Genomic DNA, 16,700 nt, shown 5'->3' on the forward strand with positions numbered 1-16,700 from the left:
TTTTAAGTGCTGTTAGCCACCTGGGGCCCTATTTTCTGTATTTGAAGGGCAGTACAAAAACATTAAAATAAATGAAATAATACATAAAATTTGGCATAATCCAAATCGAACTTTTCCCATAACCAAATGCCTTTAGCTGAACTATTTTAACTACTGGTAGAATTTCGTTGTGTATTATGAGACTGTGAGACCATAGGCCTCTTTGTTCAGATTCTACATCTATATTATTTTCAGTACGAAATGCAGTAAGAATTCATGCTCTTTTCTATTATTAGAAACAATCCTAAAGTGACCTAAAAGAATTGTAGACATGATCTTCATAACCTTTAAAATGCTTAAAGCAGTGCAGCTGCTTGACAGAGTCCAGTGCATTTCATTCCCCAGAATATCTAGCGGACTATATTTGTAACAGATTTATAAGCAGAGGGAGGGAGAGAAGGAGAAAGTGACACTGCTTATGTTTTCCAGAAGAGAGAAAAGATACGTTCTGTTGAAGAGAGTGTTTCTCTTGTGGGCAGGCAAATGATTGCCTGCTAGAAGTGGCTAACAAAAGGCCTCACAATGATAAACACAAGGAAGACACCAGCAACAGACACTGGGAGGGATGCTATACTGGGATGAAAAGACACAGTTGCTATTCCCCCTGCTATATATAAGATATTCACTTTTTTAAAAAAGTGACAGTTAGCAAAAGTGACAGTTCTGCTAATTACCTCCTAATTATATTCTTATTTATAATACTGATACCCTGCTTTTCTCAGAGATTCAAAAATAAAGAATGCACATAAAGAATGCATTATGTAAATTGATAGTTTCCTTCTGCGGTGCTTTATTTAGTGCTGATCCCTTCTATGACTGTGCTGACAACTTTCATTTGCTTTGAGTGCCTCTAGACATTCAGATTTGAGTCTTGCGGTGTCACCTGAACGGTGCATGTTTATCGGGAATCACAAAGATCATTAGGAAATCCATCACCACCAGGGATGGCTCCAGAACAATTACAGTAGGAAGTATATACGTCCCATACAAATGTAAATGTACTTCTGCATACAGATCTGTACCAGTTCTGTAATTGGTGTTAGAGCTGATAAGCTGCTGGTAGAAGAGGAATCCACTTCAGGAGCAGGATTCAGTCTTGGGTTAACTCTTGGGGAGAGAATGGCAATCTCTACACACAACCTTCTACTACACTTATGTTTCCCTGGACTAGGACTTGGCAATATCAATAACAATATAGTGTTGTTCATTCCTCTGAATATCCTTAATCATAAGCTTCTGGAAACATAAATAGCAACTAGATGATCTGGCGCAGAGCATCTGCACCCCTAGTTCACCGCCACCTTCTTCCCCCACCCCTGATTTTTTGCTTGCCCTCCCCTGCCCATCTTCTTCTCCTCCTTCTTCTTGTTCCCTGCCCGCCACCCACCCCATCTCCTTCTTTTGCGCCACCTGCCCATTGCTGGCTGCAGCTGCTCAGCGCTGGTTTCTTCAGCCGGCCGGCTACCGCTGCCATATTCTTTCTCTGGCCCGTCCTGTGGCTATCTGGCAGCTTTCTGAACTCTCACGAGAGCTGCCACGCATGGGATTAGCCACGGGTATCTTAAGAGAATTATGTATAAAGAAGATACTCTGCTCTTTTATAAACAAGTTACTAGAGAGAGAGAAAAGGAAACCTTTTAAGATGTGGCTCACCTCAAAAGTCAAAGTCCTAAAGACAAAATTAAAACAACGTCACGTGTATTTTTATTTGAACCATGTTACCCTCTCTTAGAGATTTTAGGGTGGATGACATTGCCTGCGGTTTGGAACTGAGCAACAACTAACCAAGTGTGCAAGGTAGTTCAGCTGTCTCCAAATAAATGTCTGTCTGTATGCTTGTGCATCCTAAGGATAAAGTTTGTGTCTTAAGAACTTTTTAAAAAAACTCCACAGTCTGTCTAGTATGAAGGCTAATGTTTTTGTACTACGAAGATTTGTATTAAAAAGCGGCTGGCTTGCTAGAAATAATCTCAATACAAATACACGCAGAACAGCAACTGGGGTCGGGTGTAGATTCAAGCAACAATATGACAACCCCATTTTGAAAACACGGGGTTGCGTGCCGCTTCCTCGACAAACGTGCCCCCGCTCCCTAAACGAGCTCATCTCCTCTCCCGCCAACGCCATTTTCTTGCCTTGGGCTCCCTACGGCACCCCACGGCACCCTGCTCCACTCCAGCAGCTACGAAGTGCGGGGGCGGCAGCCTGAGCTGACGTTTGCGGCGGGAGCAACGCGGAGGCCCGCGCGCGAGAGAGAGAGAGAGAGGGAGGAGGGGAGCTGAGCGCGTGCACCAGGAGGCGCGCGCACTGCTCTGTGACCCATCTCACTGAACAAAGGATTCTTGCTCGAAATCTCCTCTCCGGACCTAAAATGGCGTCAGTTCTCGCTTCTCTCTCTCTCCAAGCACCATAGAGATAAAGGAGGGGCCATAGAGGTAGGGAAAACAGGATGGGAGAGGCGAGTGGCAGAGCGGCTGCCGTCACAGTGTAGCCTCTCTGTGCATCGCAGGCTTTCAGCTCGCTGGCAGTAGCTGGGGCTAGGGGGCGGGGCGAAGCCGAGCCCTTGGAGAGGCCTTATTATGGCGAATGAGGGAGAGGCTACGGATCCGGAGAAGGTAAGGAGCTGCAGCCTGCAAGCGAGGGTCGCGGGTGTCTTCATTGCCTGTCTTTAACGCAAGGGAGCTGCAGCCGTAGTGCGCCTTGCGGGTATGAAGGGCTGTGACCTCTCCAGAGGAAATGACCTCTTGCGCAGTCCAAGCCGCATAAGAACCGCCTTGAGGGGTCAGACGAGGCGTCAGCCAGCAAAGCCTGGTGTTCCCAGGCAAGTGCCTCTGCTGGACTCCACTCCCGAGCAGGCCATCATCGATTGATTCCTCCCCAGCGACTGGGGTGCTGCAGACTCTGAACATGAAGCCAGCATGGTGTAGTGGTGAAAGTGCTGGACTAGGACTGGGAGACCTGAGTTCAAATCCCCATTCAGCCATGAGACTTGCTGGATGACTCTGGGCCAGTCACTTCTCTCTCAAGGGTTGTTGTGAGGAGAAACTTAAGTATGTTAAGTTTAAGTTGCATGTTAAGTATGTTAAGAGTAGACCGCTCTGGGCTCCTTGGAGGAAGAGTGGGATATAAAATGAATAATAATAATAATAATAATAATAATAATAATAATAATAATAATAATAATAATGAAGGTTCTATCGAGCTAGCATGGCGAATAGGCCATCTTCCTCCAGTAGGCTCGGCGTGTGAAGAATCTAGCATTTCACTTGAACATGATCTTGATGAAACAAGCTTAAGACCCGAGCCATGCCTGACCCATTCCGGATTCCATTTACACATCACACTCTTGTACTCAGTGAACATTATTCTGGATTTGGAATAGCCATTGCAGCAGAACCATTCCTTGTTCATTGTCCTTCACACAAATTTGAAAGAGTCTCTGCTGTCCAGCAGGAGGATGTTGAGGTGAAGAGACAAGGCAGGAGGGGAAAAGAGCAAAGCTCTAGCTCAGGGTTTCTCAACGTGTGGGTCCCCAGATGTAATTGGACTTCAACTCCCATAATTCCTACCAAAAGCTGAAGGGACTGAAAAAGTGCTCTTACACCAATATGGTCACCTTCATTAGGAACGTACTGAAATACATGACAGTACCTGCCAAGATGGAAGCCATGGTGCCAGTAAGGGAAACTGTGCTTGCCAGTAGGGGACATTGAGGCAGAAACACTGCAATTCTGCCAACTTTTGCTGGTCATTTTTGCTGATCTTGCAGTGCTTCCTGAAAACTACTAAAAAACATCACTTGTTAACATGCATGTTCCTGTGACAGTACTCTGAGGTGTACATATGACATACAGCTATTCCTAGGTTTGCTGAACTGGCTGACTCTTGTTTATTTCCATCATGTCTGGAAAGCTTCATTTTACTTGCCCTTATTCAGCTCAAAGCTGGGTATCAGCAGCATACAGATTACACTGTTTCCCACAATCCCTGAACAACCTCTCACAGTGGTTTCTTGTAGATGCTATATAGCATGGGAGACAGGATGGAAACCCTTCATCATTCTGTAGCCCATTGGCCATGCGGTGGAGCAACAGTTCCCCAGCATTCTGTCACTTCCCCACCTTCCCCCTGACCAATGCAAACCACTGACCAGACTGTGGTACCACTGAGGCAGGTGGCTCAGAAAGACATCGTGGTTGATGGCACCAAACTAAGAGGTCCAGCAAGCAGCCTATGGGAAGGTTCCCAGTAACCGAGCCAACCAACAAACATTCTTGCTTTCAGCTCTCCTTGCTACCCTTCTTCAGTCAGAATAGAACAGCCATGTTTCACAACCTCCTGACCATCCAAATGACTAAGGTGATCTAATGCATTTCCTCATTGATAAGCATCCATTGGTAGTGGCCAGTGAAGAAAAAATTTGTTTCCCCGTAATAATTGTGTGGAAGAAAAGATTTTAGTCTGAGCAGCTTTTCCCATCATGCTTCAGTGAGAAAAGCTGCACCTGCTGAAATTCTTCCACCCCATTAATTGTGTAGGAACCATATCCTGTACTGAATCTAGCACTCTGTTGAGTTGGTAAATGGCCCTCTTGTTTGTCAGATAATAGGTGGGTTTTTTATGGAAAGTGCTTGTTTTTAGTGATGTATTTGTTCTGTTATTTATTTAAGACAGATTCTTTTAAGCTGCTGGGAATACTTGATGTGAAAAATATCCCTTGTGCTCGGGAATCTGTGCTCTATGGATCCTTGGGTGGTCTAGCTGTGGGCCTTGGACACTTTTTAGCAACTAGTAAGTAAAAATGAAGACTATGTAAACTTGCAGTGAGTCCTTTGTGTATTCCACCTTTTCTGATTCCATTCCCCACACTCTCATACTTTTCCATTCTCTCTCTCCATGTCAGAGACATAACAGTTGACTAACATTCAGTGGTTTCACCTACTTCCTTTTCTAGTAAACCTCTTCTCAGCAAAGGCGTACAGCCACATCTGTCTCTAGATTTATATACTCAGTTTTCCCAACTTTTAAACAAGGAATATTCCCAAATGTTCTACAGCAGTTGTGTGGGTAGCTAGGGAGAACTAATTTCAGTCAACTGAAGGCACAGCTCTTCCAGCTAATAGCTCAAAGCCTGCATTCTGTACATGTTCTGAGTTTGACATAGCCTGCCACTATGTCAAACAACTCTTTTTTTTTCTTTTGTCAAGTTTTTCTTATGATTGTGTTTGTTAGCTGGCCTCCTTTTTTTTTTTTTGCAAAGTTTCATACTGTGTCTTAATGTGATTCATCACATGCATTATCCAAAACTGGCTTTTATTTCCAAAATAAATACTTAGTTTGGGCTTTTTTAGTTGCTATATGCCTTAATTATTAAGTTTGGGCTTTTTTAGTTGCTATATGCCTTAATTATTAAAAAAGGTTTGTCTTCCCCCAGGTAGAGTCAGACGATCCTGTGACTTTGGAGTGGGAAGTTTTATCCTGACAACATTAGGATATTGGTGTGTATGATGTTTCTGGAATTCTGAAGACCAATGGCAAGTTCATTAGAACATAACTCACTCCCCTGTGAGCACAGCCACACTCAGGCAGAGGGATCAGTAGTCGTCTTAGTTAAACGCTGCTCCCCCAGCATGTATGAGCACACAGCCGCATGCCAGGCTAATACTAGGCATACAAGGCCACATGCATGTCCTCCATTCCTCTCCAGAACTCCTCGTTGCCCAAGAGTTTTTTTTAATTCACATAGTGATGCTATTTGTTCAAATTATTTCCCCAAACTTTTCCATATCTCTCATTTTTTGATTTTCCTAATCTTAAAAATAAATTTTGTAAACATTGATCCTTTCTTCTTAAAAAAAAAAAAACTTTATTGAAATTTTAGGGGCAGTGAGGAGGTGGGCAGTTCATGCCGTCTTCTAAGGCAACAGTTATACCAACAAGAAGAGATTGCAACCTACCCTTTGACTGTCCATCTTAAATTCAGCATATACAAGAGTTTATTCCATCTGTTTTCCCTGAGAGTTCTCCTCTCCTTTTCTCATGAAAAGTTCTGTGAAACATGTCAGTTTGTACTATTTTCAGATTAGTAGCGGACTCAATAAGTATTTTGAACTATTCTCCAAAGCCGGAAAGATGTTAATGCTCGTTTCCTTTTTCTTAAGGGTCCATTGTAGATACAGTAATGCAAAATTAAAGATCCAGCAACGAAAGCTTCAAGAAGCAATAAGAAACAAGATTTTATTTGAAGGCACAAAGTTCGATCCAGAGAAGCAAAAAACAAGCTCTGAAGGAAGTCGTTCGTAGGCTTTGCAACAATGCTTAAGCCACTGTATTAAAAACTCATTTGAGAAGCTAGAAAATCTGGCTGTTGCCAAACTTGAGGTGGTGGTTTTCTAGCTACCCTCAGCATTTGTTTTCTATTTTACTTCCATGGTTGCATACTGTGATCTTGTTTTTTGGGGGGCGGAGGGAGGAGATCTGCTTAAGAATGATATAAGCTAACAGCTGTGCTTAGAACACTTCTTCAGAATAGCATGAACTGGAGCAAAATACTTTGGGTTTTGAAGATTATTCAGCAGTAGGAAGTGCACCTAATCAAAATCAAACTTGAAAGGCTATGGAACAACTTCTGAGCCAAATCTGTATTTCTGAGACATATTGATTGTAATGGGTGAGATCTAAGCATGTTTAACCTGAAATCAATGGCCTGTATGCTTGTTTTATTAAGTATAATTGGTTAAGCACACTCCGCCTCAAAACCCTGTTTCAATGAAAATGTTTAAAAGAATAGTGTGACATTTTACTGTTTGCATTGTCACAATCTTCCACAGAAAAAACAGGATGAACCTTTTGCCCTGAAATGATGTAAATGTAAATTTATTTGTTTAATGGCCACTATATATATTTCCTGACTTAATGGTATATGTAGTAGGTAATTTGATTAGTTGAGGTGCTTGTGCTACAGTTACAGAGTTCTTTTCCCCCAGGAAGGCTTAGTTCCTTGTACTATATACTTCAGTCTCATTTCAAGCTTCTGTCTCATGTTTTATGATAGAGCATGTTTGAAGTCTTTATCATTTCCTTCTACTGTTTGTAGTGTATGTCGTTACGGGAATGTTTTTCCACCTGCAAAAGTGGCTGATATGGGAGACATAGTGTTATAGTTCCAAGTTATAGTCCCATTGGCTGAAAACTGATATCACCTTACATATTTTGTAGGGATGTGCAGAAAACAGATTTTGTGTTTTGTTTCAAGCTCAAAATGAAAAGTAGATGGCCAAAATGTGTGATCAAAACAGCGTTCGACCCAGCTGTTTTGACGAAACAAAGCTTGAAATGTTTCTAGTGTTTCCGCCATAGGGAACAATGGAGAAACTCGAAACACTCCATTGTTCCCCATGGTGGCCCTAGGGCAAGCGGGCGATTTTTAACAAATCTTTAACCTTTCCCCTAGATCCCCATAGAATCTTATAGAGGTTTTGAGGAAAGGTTAATTGCCCACTTGCACATTTCTTTTGTGAGTTGGGTGGTAGGTAGCACCCATCATGCCCTACTACAGAACCCTGGTGTCTGTAGGAGATACCCATGAGGGACAATGGAGTGTTTTGATTTTCCCCATTGTTCCCTATGGCCAGACCAAGCTGCACTCTCAAAGTGCACACAAGTTTTGCATTGCAATTTTGCAACCCTGCCTTGAAAAACACTGCAGAAACACACAGTAAAAGGGAATCTGTCCCTCCCAATACACCCAGTCCAAAATGGCCAAAAACGAATCACTGACCCAGAATCTACTGCAAGCCACAGTGCCTGCGCTGCAGTAACATCATCGGCACATGTTGCTCTCACACACACAATGACTCCATCTTTACTTCATAGCATTGCAAGAGCTGCTACAGAAAGACCCTTAGCAGCAAGCATACCATAAGCTCAACCAAAGCAACTTCAGCCACATTTTGACTGAGTAAAACACCTTGCAATGCAAAGTGTAGCCAATGAGACTACAGAGCAGCAGACCAGAGTAGTGAGTGAAGTACAAGCTAGTCTTAAGGCCAGACATGGAGCTCACATCAACCACCAAGAAATATGACACAAGGAGTGCTGCCACTGTCCATTTCTCACCACAACACACACTCACAAACAAAACAAACCACAATTCAAGGAAGGTGGGCACCCAAGTTCTGCCTTTGTCAATCAGATCCAGCAAAATCAGGTAGTTATAGCAGCAATAAAGGTAAAGTGTGTTGTTGAGTTGGTGTTGACTCCTGGTGACCACAAAGCCCTAGCACCACATATACTCAGTGCTGAGAAAACCACAAAATCCAACCTACTTTCCTTCCCTCCTGCCTGCCACAGAGAGACAGGAGGACAGAGGAGTCATGGCCTGGGCAGCTCAGCTCTGAGCTTAGCTTTCTGAAGACCTGAACAGGATGGAAGGAGCAGCACTCTTAAGATATTCTTCCTGGGGGATGGGGCTGCTCTGGGAAGAACATCTGCATGCTTATGTGTGCGCAGAAGGTTCCAGGTTCCCTCCCTGGCATCTCCAGATCAAGGGGTGAGGGAGACACTCCTGTCTGTAGCCTAGGAGAAGTCTGACTGTGTACTGTAGACAATACTGAGCTAGATGGACCAATAGTCTGACAAGAAACGAAGCTTGTAGACTCTTACCTTGAGAAGAAATCTTCAGCATTTATCCCATGACACTGCTGCCTTCCTCCCTGTGTCTGGATAATACTATGGCCTCAGATTGTTGAAGGGCTCTGGCTGACAGCCTGACATGTCCATTGCCAGTCCATCTCATCATGGGCCGTGGTGTGCATGCATGTCTGCATGTGTCAGCAGCACTAAAGGGCAGACTGTGACATCTGGTTTTGGAGTTGTCCAGGGTGGGGCAAACTGCCAGTGGTGTTGCAGTGGGTAGGGGTGACCATGTGTCACTCACCTTCCATGGCCAGCATGGGATATCTCAGCAGGGGGAGGTTGGCCTTTAGGAAGACCAGCCACTAGTCAGGCTCCAACCATCAGTGATGGGGAGTCACCATGTCCCCAGCCATGGAGAACACCCTTTTGCTCTGTACACATGAGAGGAACCACCCGGCAACCACTGCCAAGTTTGGCCAGACTTGGCCATATATTGCCCCAAACTGAATTGGCTCTATCTCCCAGCCTGCCACCAGCTCCTGCAGGTACTGCAGAACACACTGTTCAGCACTGTTGCAGGGCTCGGTGGGCTCCTCCCGTACCCCTGGCAAGGTGCCAAGGAAGCCCCCTGTGAACCACTGGGTGCAATGCTAAGGTGGAACTGCCAGCTCCCTTGGCCCTGCCAGGAACACCACACTACTGGACTGAGAAGCGGTGGTGATGCTACCGTGCACTAGCAGTAGGTGCTACAGTACCCTCCTGGTTGCGCTCCAGCCTCCTCTCCTGGGCTCACCTAACCTCTTCAACCAGGAAAGCCCTCAAACTTGGCAGGGGGGACAGCTTTGCCCTTCATCCCTGGGTCACATAGGCAGGACAAAACATGTTCTGCCGATGCACCCAAGGGCGTCTTCAGCAAATCAACTACTCCATCCTCAGCTGACCTACCAAGGCAATTGCTTCCTCAGTCTTCAGTGTGGACTGTAACTCCACGTCTTCTTGAAAAGAGCAGTGGGCAAAGCCTGGCTCAATGTTGTTTTCTCGGCACACAAGCTGTTTGTGGCAACAAAGAATGACTTGAGTGTCAAAACCACCTCGGATATGAGTGCCCAGTCCTGGTTGGCTTAGCCGCACTGTTCCAAGCCATGCCTCCTTGAAGACTGTGGATGGCCAGCTCTTGCTCCTATAGGTGCTGGAGCCAGAGAAAGGTGGAGTTCCACCGGGTCAGAACATCCTGAGAAGCAGGTGTTCAGGGAGGCTGAGCTCAAGCTGTCTCTCCTTAAGCATCTGCCTACCTTTTTCACTCCGGTGGAAGAAAGCGGCTATACTGCGACACCTGCCCACAAGAGCAGCCATGGCAGCAGCAGATTGGTGCTCAGCACCTTCAGTGGGGATGGCTTGCCTGGCCACAGCCCTGGAGAGACGAAGCACATCCTGCATGACCAGGTTCAGAGTGTCTGCCACACGATGGGCACAAACTGAAGCTGCTCACCTGCCTTCACTATGTTCAAGCCACTTTCAGTCATCATGAACCGTCAGCAAAGGTTTGGCTGCCTGGATGGTCATCCCTCCACCTGGCAGTCCATGGCCAGTGACACCTCATCTGCCATGTGGTTAGTGTTCAGCATCTCCACATGCAGCAGAGCCACCTGTGTTTGCTGCATGGGAAGGGCTGGCCCCTCGCTCTCTTGCCCTCACCAGCGTGCCATGAGGGACAAGAAAAAAGCATGCAGCCCACTGCTGCTGGCGCACAAATCCACAGTGAAATGCACACTTGTATCAGGCGCCACCTTATGCAGCAGCCCTGACATAGTCCCTCTGCACACCCAGTACAGGGAGGGCACCACTCACCTGCTGGTGATGACTGAGGACATCTTGTAGTCAGGGGCAAGCAGTAGGAGCAGCTGGTAGGAAGCGGGTGTTCTCCATCTGGAATGGCTGGTCGTCCATCTTGGCAATGGCCCAGGTGATGAGATGAGGCTTTGAGTGAACAGACTGCTTGTCCACCAGCTGCACCCACTGCAGAGCCAACTTCCCCTGCTTAGGAGCAGGTGCCTTGCCACTAATCAAGAGTACACCAGGCCTGTTGCTGCCATCAGGAGCATGGGTCCCCAGGTGACACCATTGCAGATGCTTCAGCATACCCGAGGTTGAAAGACACTTAGGGAAGGTCCTTCCCCCTGACGATCTGTTCCCTGCAGTGGGTGCAGACTGCATAGGTTGCTGGGTCATCAAGGCAAAGCTCAAAGGGGTACCACACCATGCTGCCATCAGGGCCAGTCTGGCCCTGTTCTGATGGTGCTGGTGGTGGTGGTACTGAGGCTCCTGGTTCCTTCTTGGGGGCACCACCACCCTTGGTCTGGGGCTGAGAAGGTCCAGGAAGCGGAATGACTTCCTCCTGCTCTGTCTGTCTTGGGGGGTCACACTGCCAAAAGGGATTGGGGAGGAGGATGAGATGGATCTGGCTAGGCTAGTCGCTACACAGCCACCTCTGCTGCTATGGGAGGAGCTTCTTCCCTGACAGGGGAGGACCTCTCCCCTAATTTTAGCTCAGCCGCCACTGTGAGCTGCACTGCAGGACTACCCTTCTCCAGAGAGGCAGGTCTGTGCGCAGCCACAGCAGTGGGGGCAATTCAGGGAGTAGGCTCCTCTTGCTGTCGCCCACCACGGCTAGCATCACCCCTCCCTCTGACTGCCACTCTGCTCCTGCCTCTGCCTTGTATCCTCCTGGACATCTTGGGTTTTATTAAATTCAAGCCCTAACTTGGATGGGGGTGGGTGGGGGGGGGGAGGAGAAGTGCCTTTAAGGGTGTGTGGTCAAGTTGGTCTATTTATGTGGCATTTGCCACACACAGTGCTACCTATAGCTCTGTAGTGCACACATAGAAGCTAAAAAAAAGTAAATCCCCCAAATAAAGAAGCAGGCTTTATATGGGGGTGGGGTGGAGGGGAGCAAGCAACAATGGGGTAGGGGATTATTGTGGCCTCATCTAACCCACCACTCCTGTCCTACAGGCCTACCTAGTACCTAATCCCTTACCCAAACTAGGCCCTATTTAAATAATTGTTGCTTGACTGGGGTGAGGGGGTTTACCTTCCAGCATTCTCTGCTGGTGCAGCCCTCGAAGTCTCAGACACTGGGACTCAACAGCTGGGGATAGAGAACAAGCAGGGGTGGGGGGTAACCCCGGGGAAACAGAGAGAGCCTGGCAGGCTTGGTACCAGACAGAAGTCACAGAACACACTAGCCTTCAAAAACAAAAAAATGAACTTCAATTCAGGCACACAGCAGCATCAAAGCTGCAGCTTGGGACAGCAAAAGAAGAAAAAAACAGCCCCTGTTATTAAAGCCATTGGAGGCTGGCTATGAGGAAAATCCATCCACAGCAACACCCAGTTAAAGCCACTGGGGCTACTGGTACAATTTTAAAAACTGTGTTTTAATGGTACAAAAAATAAGCGGTTAGCACTACAAAAAAGGAGAGAGAATCAGATAAGCCAGCAGGCATTCTCTGTCTCTCCACTGGGCCCACCATCTCTGCTCTCTGCTGCTGCAGTCTGATCCTTCCACCTCTCCTGGTTTATCCACTTCAAGAGAAGCACACTATAAGGGCTCTCTCTACCTCCCAGTCCCTTTCAGTACATTTTGAAAATCCCTCATTTGGCTCCCCCTCTTCCCTGCCAGCCAATGGGGGTGCCCAAGACAACACTTGATTTGTATCAGCCAGCCAAGAAGCAAGGCGATTGCAAGCTAATCAGAAGCCAGTGCCAGAAAGCCAATCAGCAAGGGAAAAATACGGAGACAAAATGGTGCTTGAATTGATTTGAACAAAACACTTTTCTGAGCTTGAAACAGGCTCTTTATTTGAAGGGTGATTTGTTTCAAGCTCAAAACACTCAAAATGGCCCGTTTCGAGCCAAAACATTTTGCACATCCCAAATAATCTGCTCTGCATTTTCAATTGAAGATGTGTGTTTTTTACTGTCACTGCACTTTTAAAAGCCATGTTCAGTCTACTATATGATCGTGTAAATAGTTCTGAATAAATCTATTTTTAGCCTACTTGGAAGAAGCACTCTGTGTGTATCCATATCCCTCTAATAACTTCTATGCTTACAGTGTTGACGCAATCTAAATTCACAACAGATAGGAGGGGGTTCCAATCCACATCTTGTTCTAAGACAGCAGCCACTCAAAGTATAGACAAACTTCCCTTTATAACTCAAGTGCTGATAGTTGGATAACAAACCCAGTTCACAGCACGTAGGGAGGAATCCTAGATAGTAGAAGTTCATGTCAGAATGTTCTATTCTGACAACAGAACTAGTAAGAGTCTCCATGTTAGAAGAAACTAGCAGTAGGCTCCATTAGTCCTCCTTAGAACAACCCAGGTACCATTCTGTACCATTCCCTGGACAAGAAATTTATTTGTGGTAGTTGAGGTAGAACTTGTGTCTGCACTGAAGCACTATATTTGAAATCCTAATATTTATACAACTTTCAGCTCGTTATAATGCCGACTAGTATTTTATGTGGACAGATGTGTTCTTCCCTTCAGGCTTCGTAAAGTGGCAAAGTGCGTGGCTTGGAAAAGACAACAATTCAGGTATTTATTGGCATTTAATACATTCTTCTTACATATTGCTGCTCTTTGTGCACTATTTCTTATCTTGATTGTATTTAAAGCTTGTGCAGTACTTGTCAAAACTTAAACACAAAATATTCCATAAGGTAAATATGATAAATAACAATAGAGGATAAAGCAGTTCCATACATCTTAGAAGCAGCAAGTAGTTCTTCCCTAGTCTCCAAATTCATTACTAGCAATCTCAGTGATGAGGATGGTATAGATAGTAGGAGTATGCACAGAACACATTTTGTGCTCCATTCTGATTGCAGATTGGAACACAAAATGCACAAACTGTTTTGTTGGAACAACCAGACAAGCTGGTTGTTCCAACAGAATGACTGCCGGACTGTTCCAGCCACCATTTTGGATTCTAATTGGCCACTGTGCATGCGTGGCTGCCATTTTGGAATCCAAAATGGCGCTCGGAACAGTGTTGGGATATTCTGTGCCTTGGAATGGGTCATTCCATTCCGAGCTCAGAACAGGATCCCCTCTTTGGGGGTGTTCTGCTCCAGGCTTGGAACACTCAAAATGGCCCGTTTTGAGGTGGAACATTCTAACTTCGGAACGTTCTGCACATCCCTAATAGACAGTATAGAGGTTGCATACTATCCCTGTTCATCCAGTTCTTGTTGAATTTTAAAGGGGTGGGGGAAAGAGAGAGAAGGTATGCTAAGCAGCATTTTTTGCCCAGCAGCCTCACACTAACCCAGTCCATGCCACCAGATAATGCACTTCTAGAACACTACAAACTAGAGTAAGGTACATGTATGTTGAAAGTGCATCAAATGATCCAACTGTCGGTTCTTCCCAAGTGAATATAGCAAATAAATCACGCTTTATAGGGAAACCATTGTGCTTGTCTTTCGAGGCATCCAGAAAGTGTATAAACCCATATTGTAAGCCCAGTCAGTAATCTGCATGTCGACCCAGCATAGCATAGTGGTTAGTATGTTGGACTAGGACCAGGAAGTCCAGAGTTCAAATAACAATTCAACCATGAAACTCACTAGGTGACTGGGCCAGTCATCTATCTCTCAGCTTAACCTACCTCACAGGGTTGTTGTGAGGATTAACATAACCATGAACATTCCTCTGAGGTCCTTGGAGAAAAAGCAGGATATAAATAAATAAATAACAATTTTAAAATATACAACATACTTAATTATGTTATTAAGTGCTTAATAAATATAGTGCAAAGTATACAGTATGTTTAGTAGTGCTACTTACTTGAGATTAGCTTGGATGTGTGTTGAAGGCAGTTTTTAATCATACCTGTACTAATTGTGCAAGAGTATTCACCTACTAGACATATATTTTGGTCAGGAGTCAGAATTATGTATTCAAAACAGAAAGATACCTTTGACTGCACTGTTACTATAGTTGGATAGCAATTCCTCTACAAGTATTACCCCCCCCCCCACACACACACGTTTAAAAGCAATTTGATGTTATTGGCAAAAAAAGTTAACGTACTGTGCCTGCAAGGTCACATTCTACTACAGAAAGTATATCTGCCTTCCTGGAGCAAAAAGGCTGCTCTATCACAGGTAAAACAGCTCTGGTAAAAAAAAGATCTGAAAGAAATCTGGTAGAACTCTGAAAATCTTAAATAGTACCTCTTTCTACTTCAATCAGCCACTCTAAACATTCTCAAGGGCGCAAGGGAAATAAATTGCTCTTTGGTAATTGTTTTCAGAATGAACCAAAGTGATGTAGTATGCTAGAGGCTTTAATATAGGGTTAAATTGTGTACTTTCAGGACTCAAATCTTGTTAATCATATGAAAAAGTGTCGTAACTAATTCTAGGAGCATGATTCTCAAAGTATGAGGAGAGGTATTCAAGAAGGCTCAGTGACACTTCTGCACCTTTTACTATTTTCCTTCCAATAGTTCTTGTAACAGAAAAGCAAACCACATACCATGCTCTTGTTTAAAAGAAGTGAGCAAGAGGACAGGTCACTCAGAGCTGCAATATTTTCATACTGGTAACAGCATAATCTGGTCAGAACAGCAGCATATTTCCAATTGAAGTTGCTTACGCGGCTAAAATGTGTCCAGACATTAAATCTTCCAGTCAGATGAGGAAGGGTCTTGCCTACAGCCCACCAGTTAGCACAAATAACCTGCTATCCAGATGCCTTTTTGTACATAGGGTAGATTTCAGGGCTTAAATTTATCTATTCACATACCCACACTGCTCCACATTTTTCATAAATCAAGGGCAACAAACCAGAGTATTCTTACAAACATCAACGATGTTGCCAGTTTCATCCCTGTGTTAAGAGCTATTTTTTAGGTCACTAAAGAAAATACAAAAGACTCCTTCAGAAGTAATTTGAGGCCCACAGATTTCATTCTATACAGGCAACATCTGCAATTCCCACAACTGGTCTTCTAGTGACAGAGGCCAGGGAAGCTGGTGAAGAGGGACAACTTTACATAGAAATGTGTTTAGTAGATACATGCAGTATGTGCTAAGGAACACAGCAAGTGTTTCTATAGCATAATCCAAAGTTGACATTAACTACGATTTACAACTTGTCTCCTAGGCTTGAAATAATAATGGCTAATTCATACACTAGATTCAGCATTTACTTTCTATTCCCATTTACACTGCCAGGCCCAGGTTAGTGTAAACCCAAGTATTCTTCTATATAAAGCCAGCAGGGTTCATTCACAGATTATTCTTCCTGAGGAGGAGGATGTAGAGCACATGACTAAGGCGTAGAGGGGAGGAGCCTCAGGACTGACATAGAGAAAAAGAAGTTTGGAAGGTCCCGAAGATTTCTTCACACAAGCGCGAAGGCATTGGTGTGATGGACAGAGACCACTCAGAAGAATGGATATGCTGCAAACGCTTTCTGAAGCATTTTTAGCGATGCAGTAAGATAACTTAGGACCATAGAAAGTGCTCATGAAATAGTCAGCTGTTTACTGAAAAAAATAGGATTACCATAGTTTGAATAAGAGTTATGGTATCACTAAGGACCATTAAGATTAATGCAGTATTCAAATAACCAAGTTTCCTTTTTTGGCTAAGTCCCTTATATGATGCAGCGGGGAAATGCTTGACTTTTTATAGCTGGCTAGATAGAAGAAGGTTGCCGGTTTGACTCTCCACTGCTACTACATTGGGCAGCAGTGATATAGGAAGATGCTGAAAGGCATCATCTCATACTGTGCAGGAGGAGGCAATGGTAAACCACTCCTGTGTTCTACCAAAGAAAACCACAGGGCTCTGTGGGTGCCAGGAGTCAAAATCAACTTGACGGCACACTTTACTTTACCTCTACCCAACGTGTGCAAAAGCCCAGCCTTCAGGGGCATATTCAGGGGTATTAAGGCAGCAGACAGAAGGTAGGGGTGGAAACAGAAGGTGTTGTCTAAAACCT

At 44.8% G+C, this 16,700-nt stretch overlaps 1 protein-coding gene across 1 annotated transcript; it reads left to right on the forward strand.

The window, feature by feature from the left end:
- Positions 1-2,497: 2,497 nt before the first annotated feature.
- Positions 2,498-7,068, forward strand: LOC128347435 (cytochrome c oxidase assembly protein COX20, mitochondrial). Its single transcript, XM_053302100.1, has 4 exons — positions 2,498-2,654; positions 4,710-4,830; positions 5,474-5,537; positions 6,201-7,068. Exons 1-4 carry the CDS (start codon positions 2,619-2,621, stop codon positions 6,340-6,342), a joined length of 363 nt encoding a protein of 120 aa, XP_053158075.1. The 5' UTR covers positions 2,498-2,618; the 3' UTR covers positions 6,343-7,068.
- Positions 7,069-16,700: the final 9,632 nt, after the last annotated feature.

The sequence above is a fragment of the Hemicordylus capensis genome, chromosome 1 (genome assembly GCF_027244095.1).
Source record: "Hemicordylus capensis ecotype Gifberg chromosome 1, rHemCap1.1.pri, whole genome shotgun sequence".
Classification (NCBI taxonomy): domain Eukaryota; kingdom Metazoa; phylum Chordata; class Lepidosauria; order Squamata; family Cordylidae; genus Hemicordylus; species Hemicordylus capensis.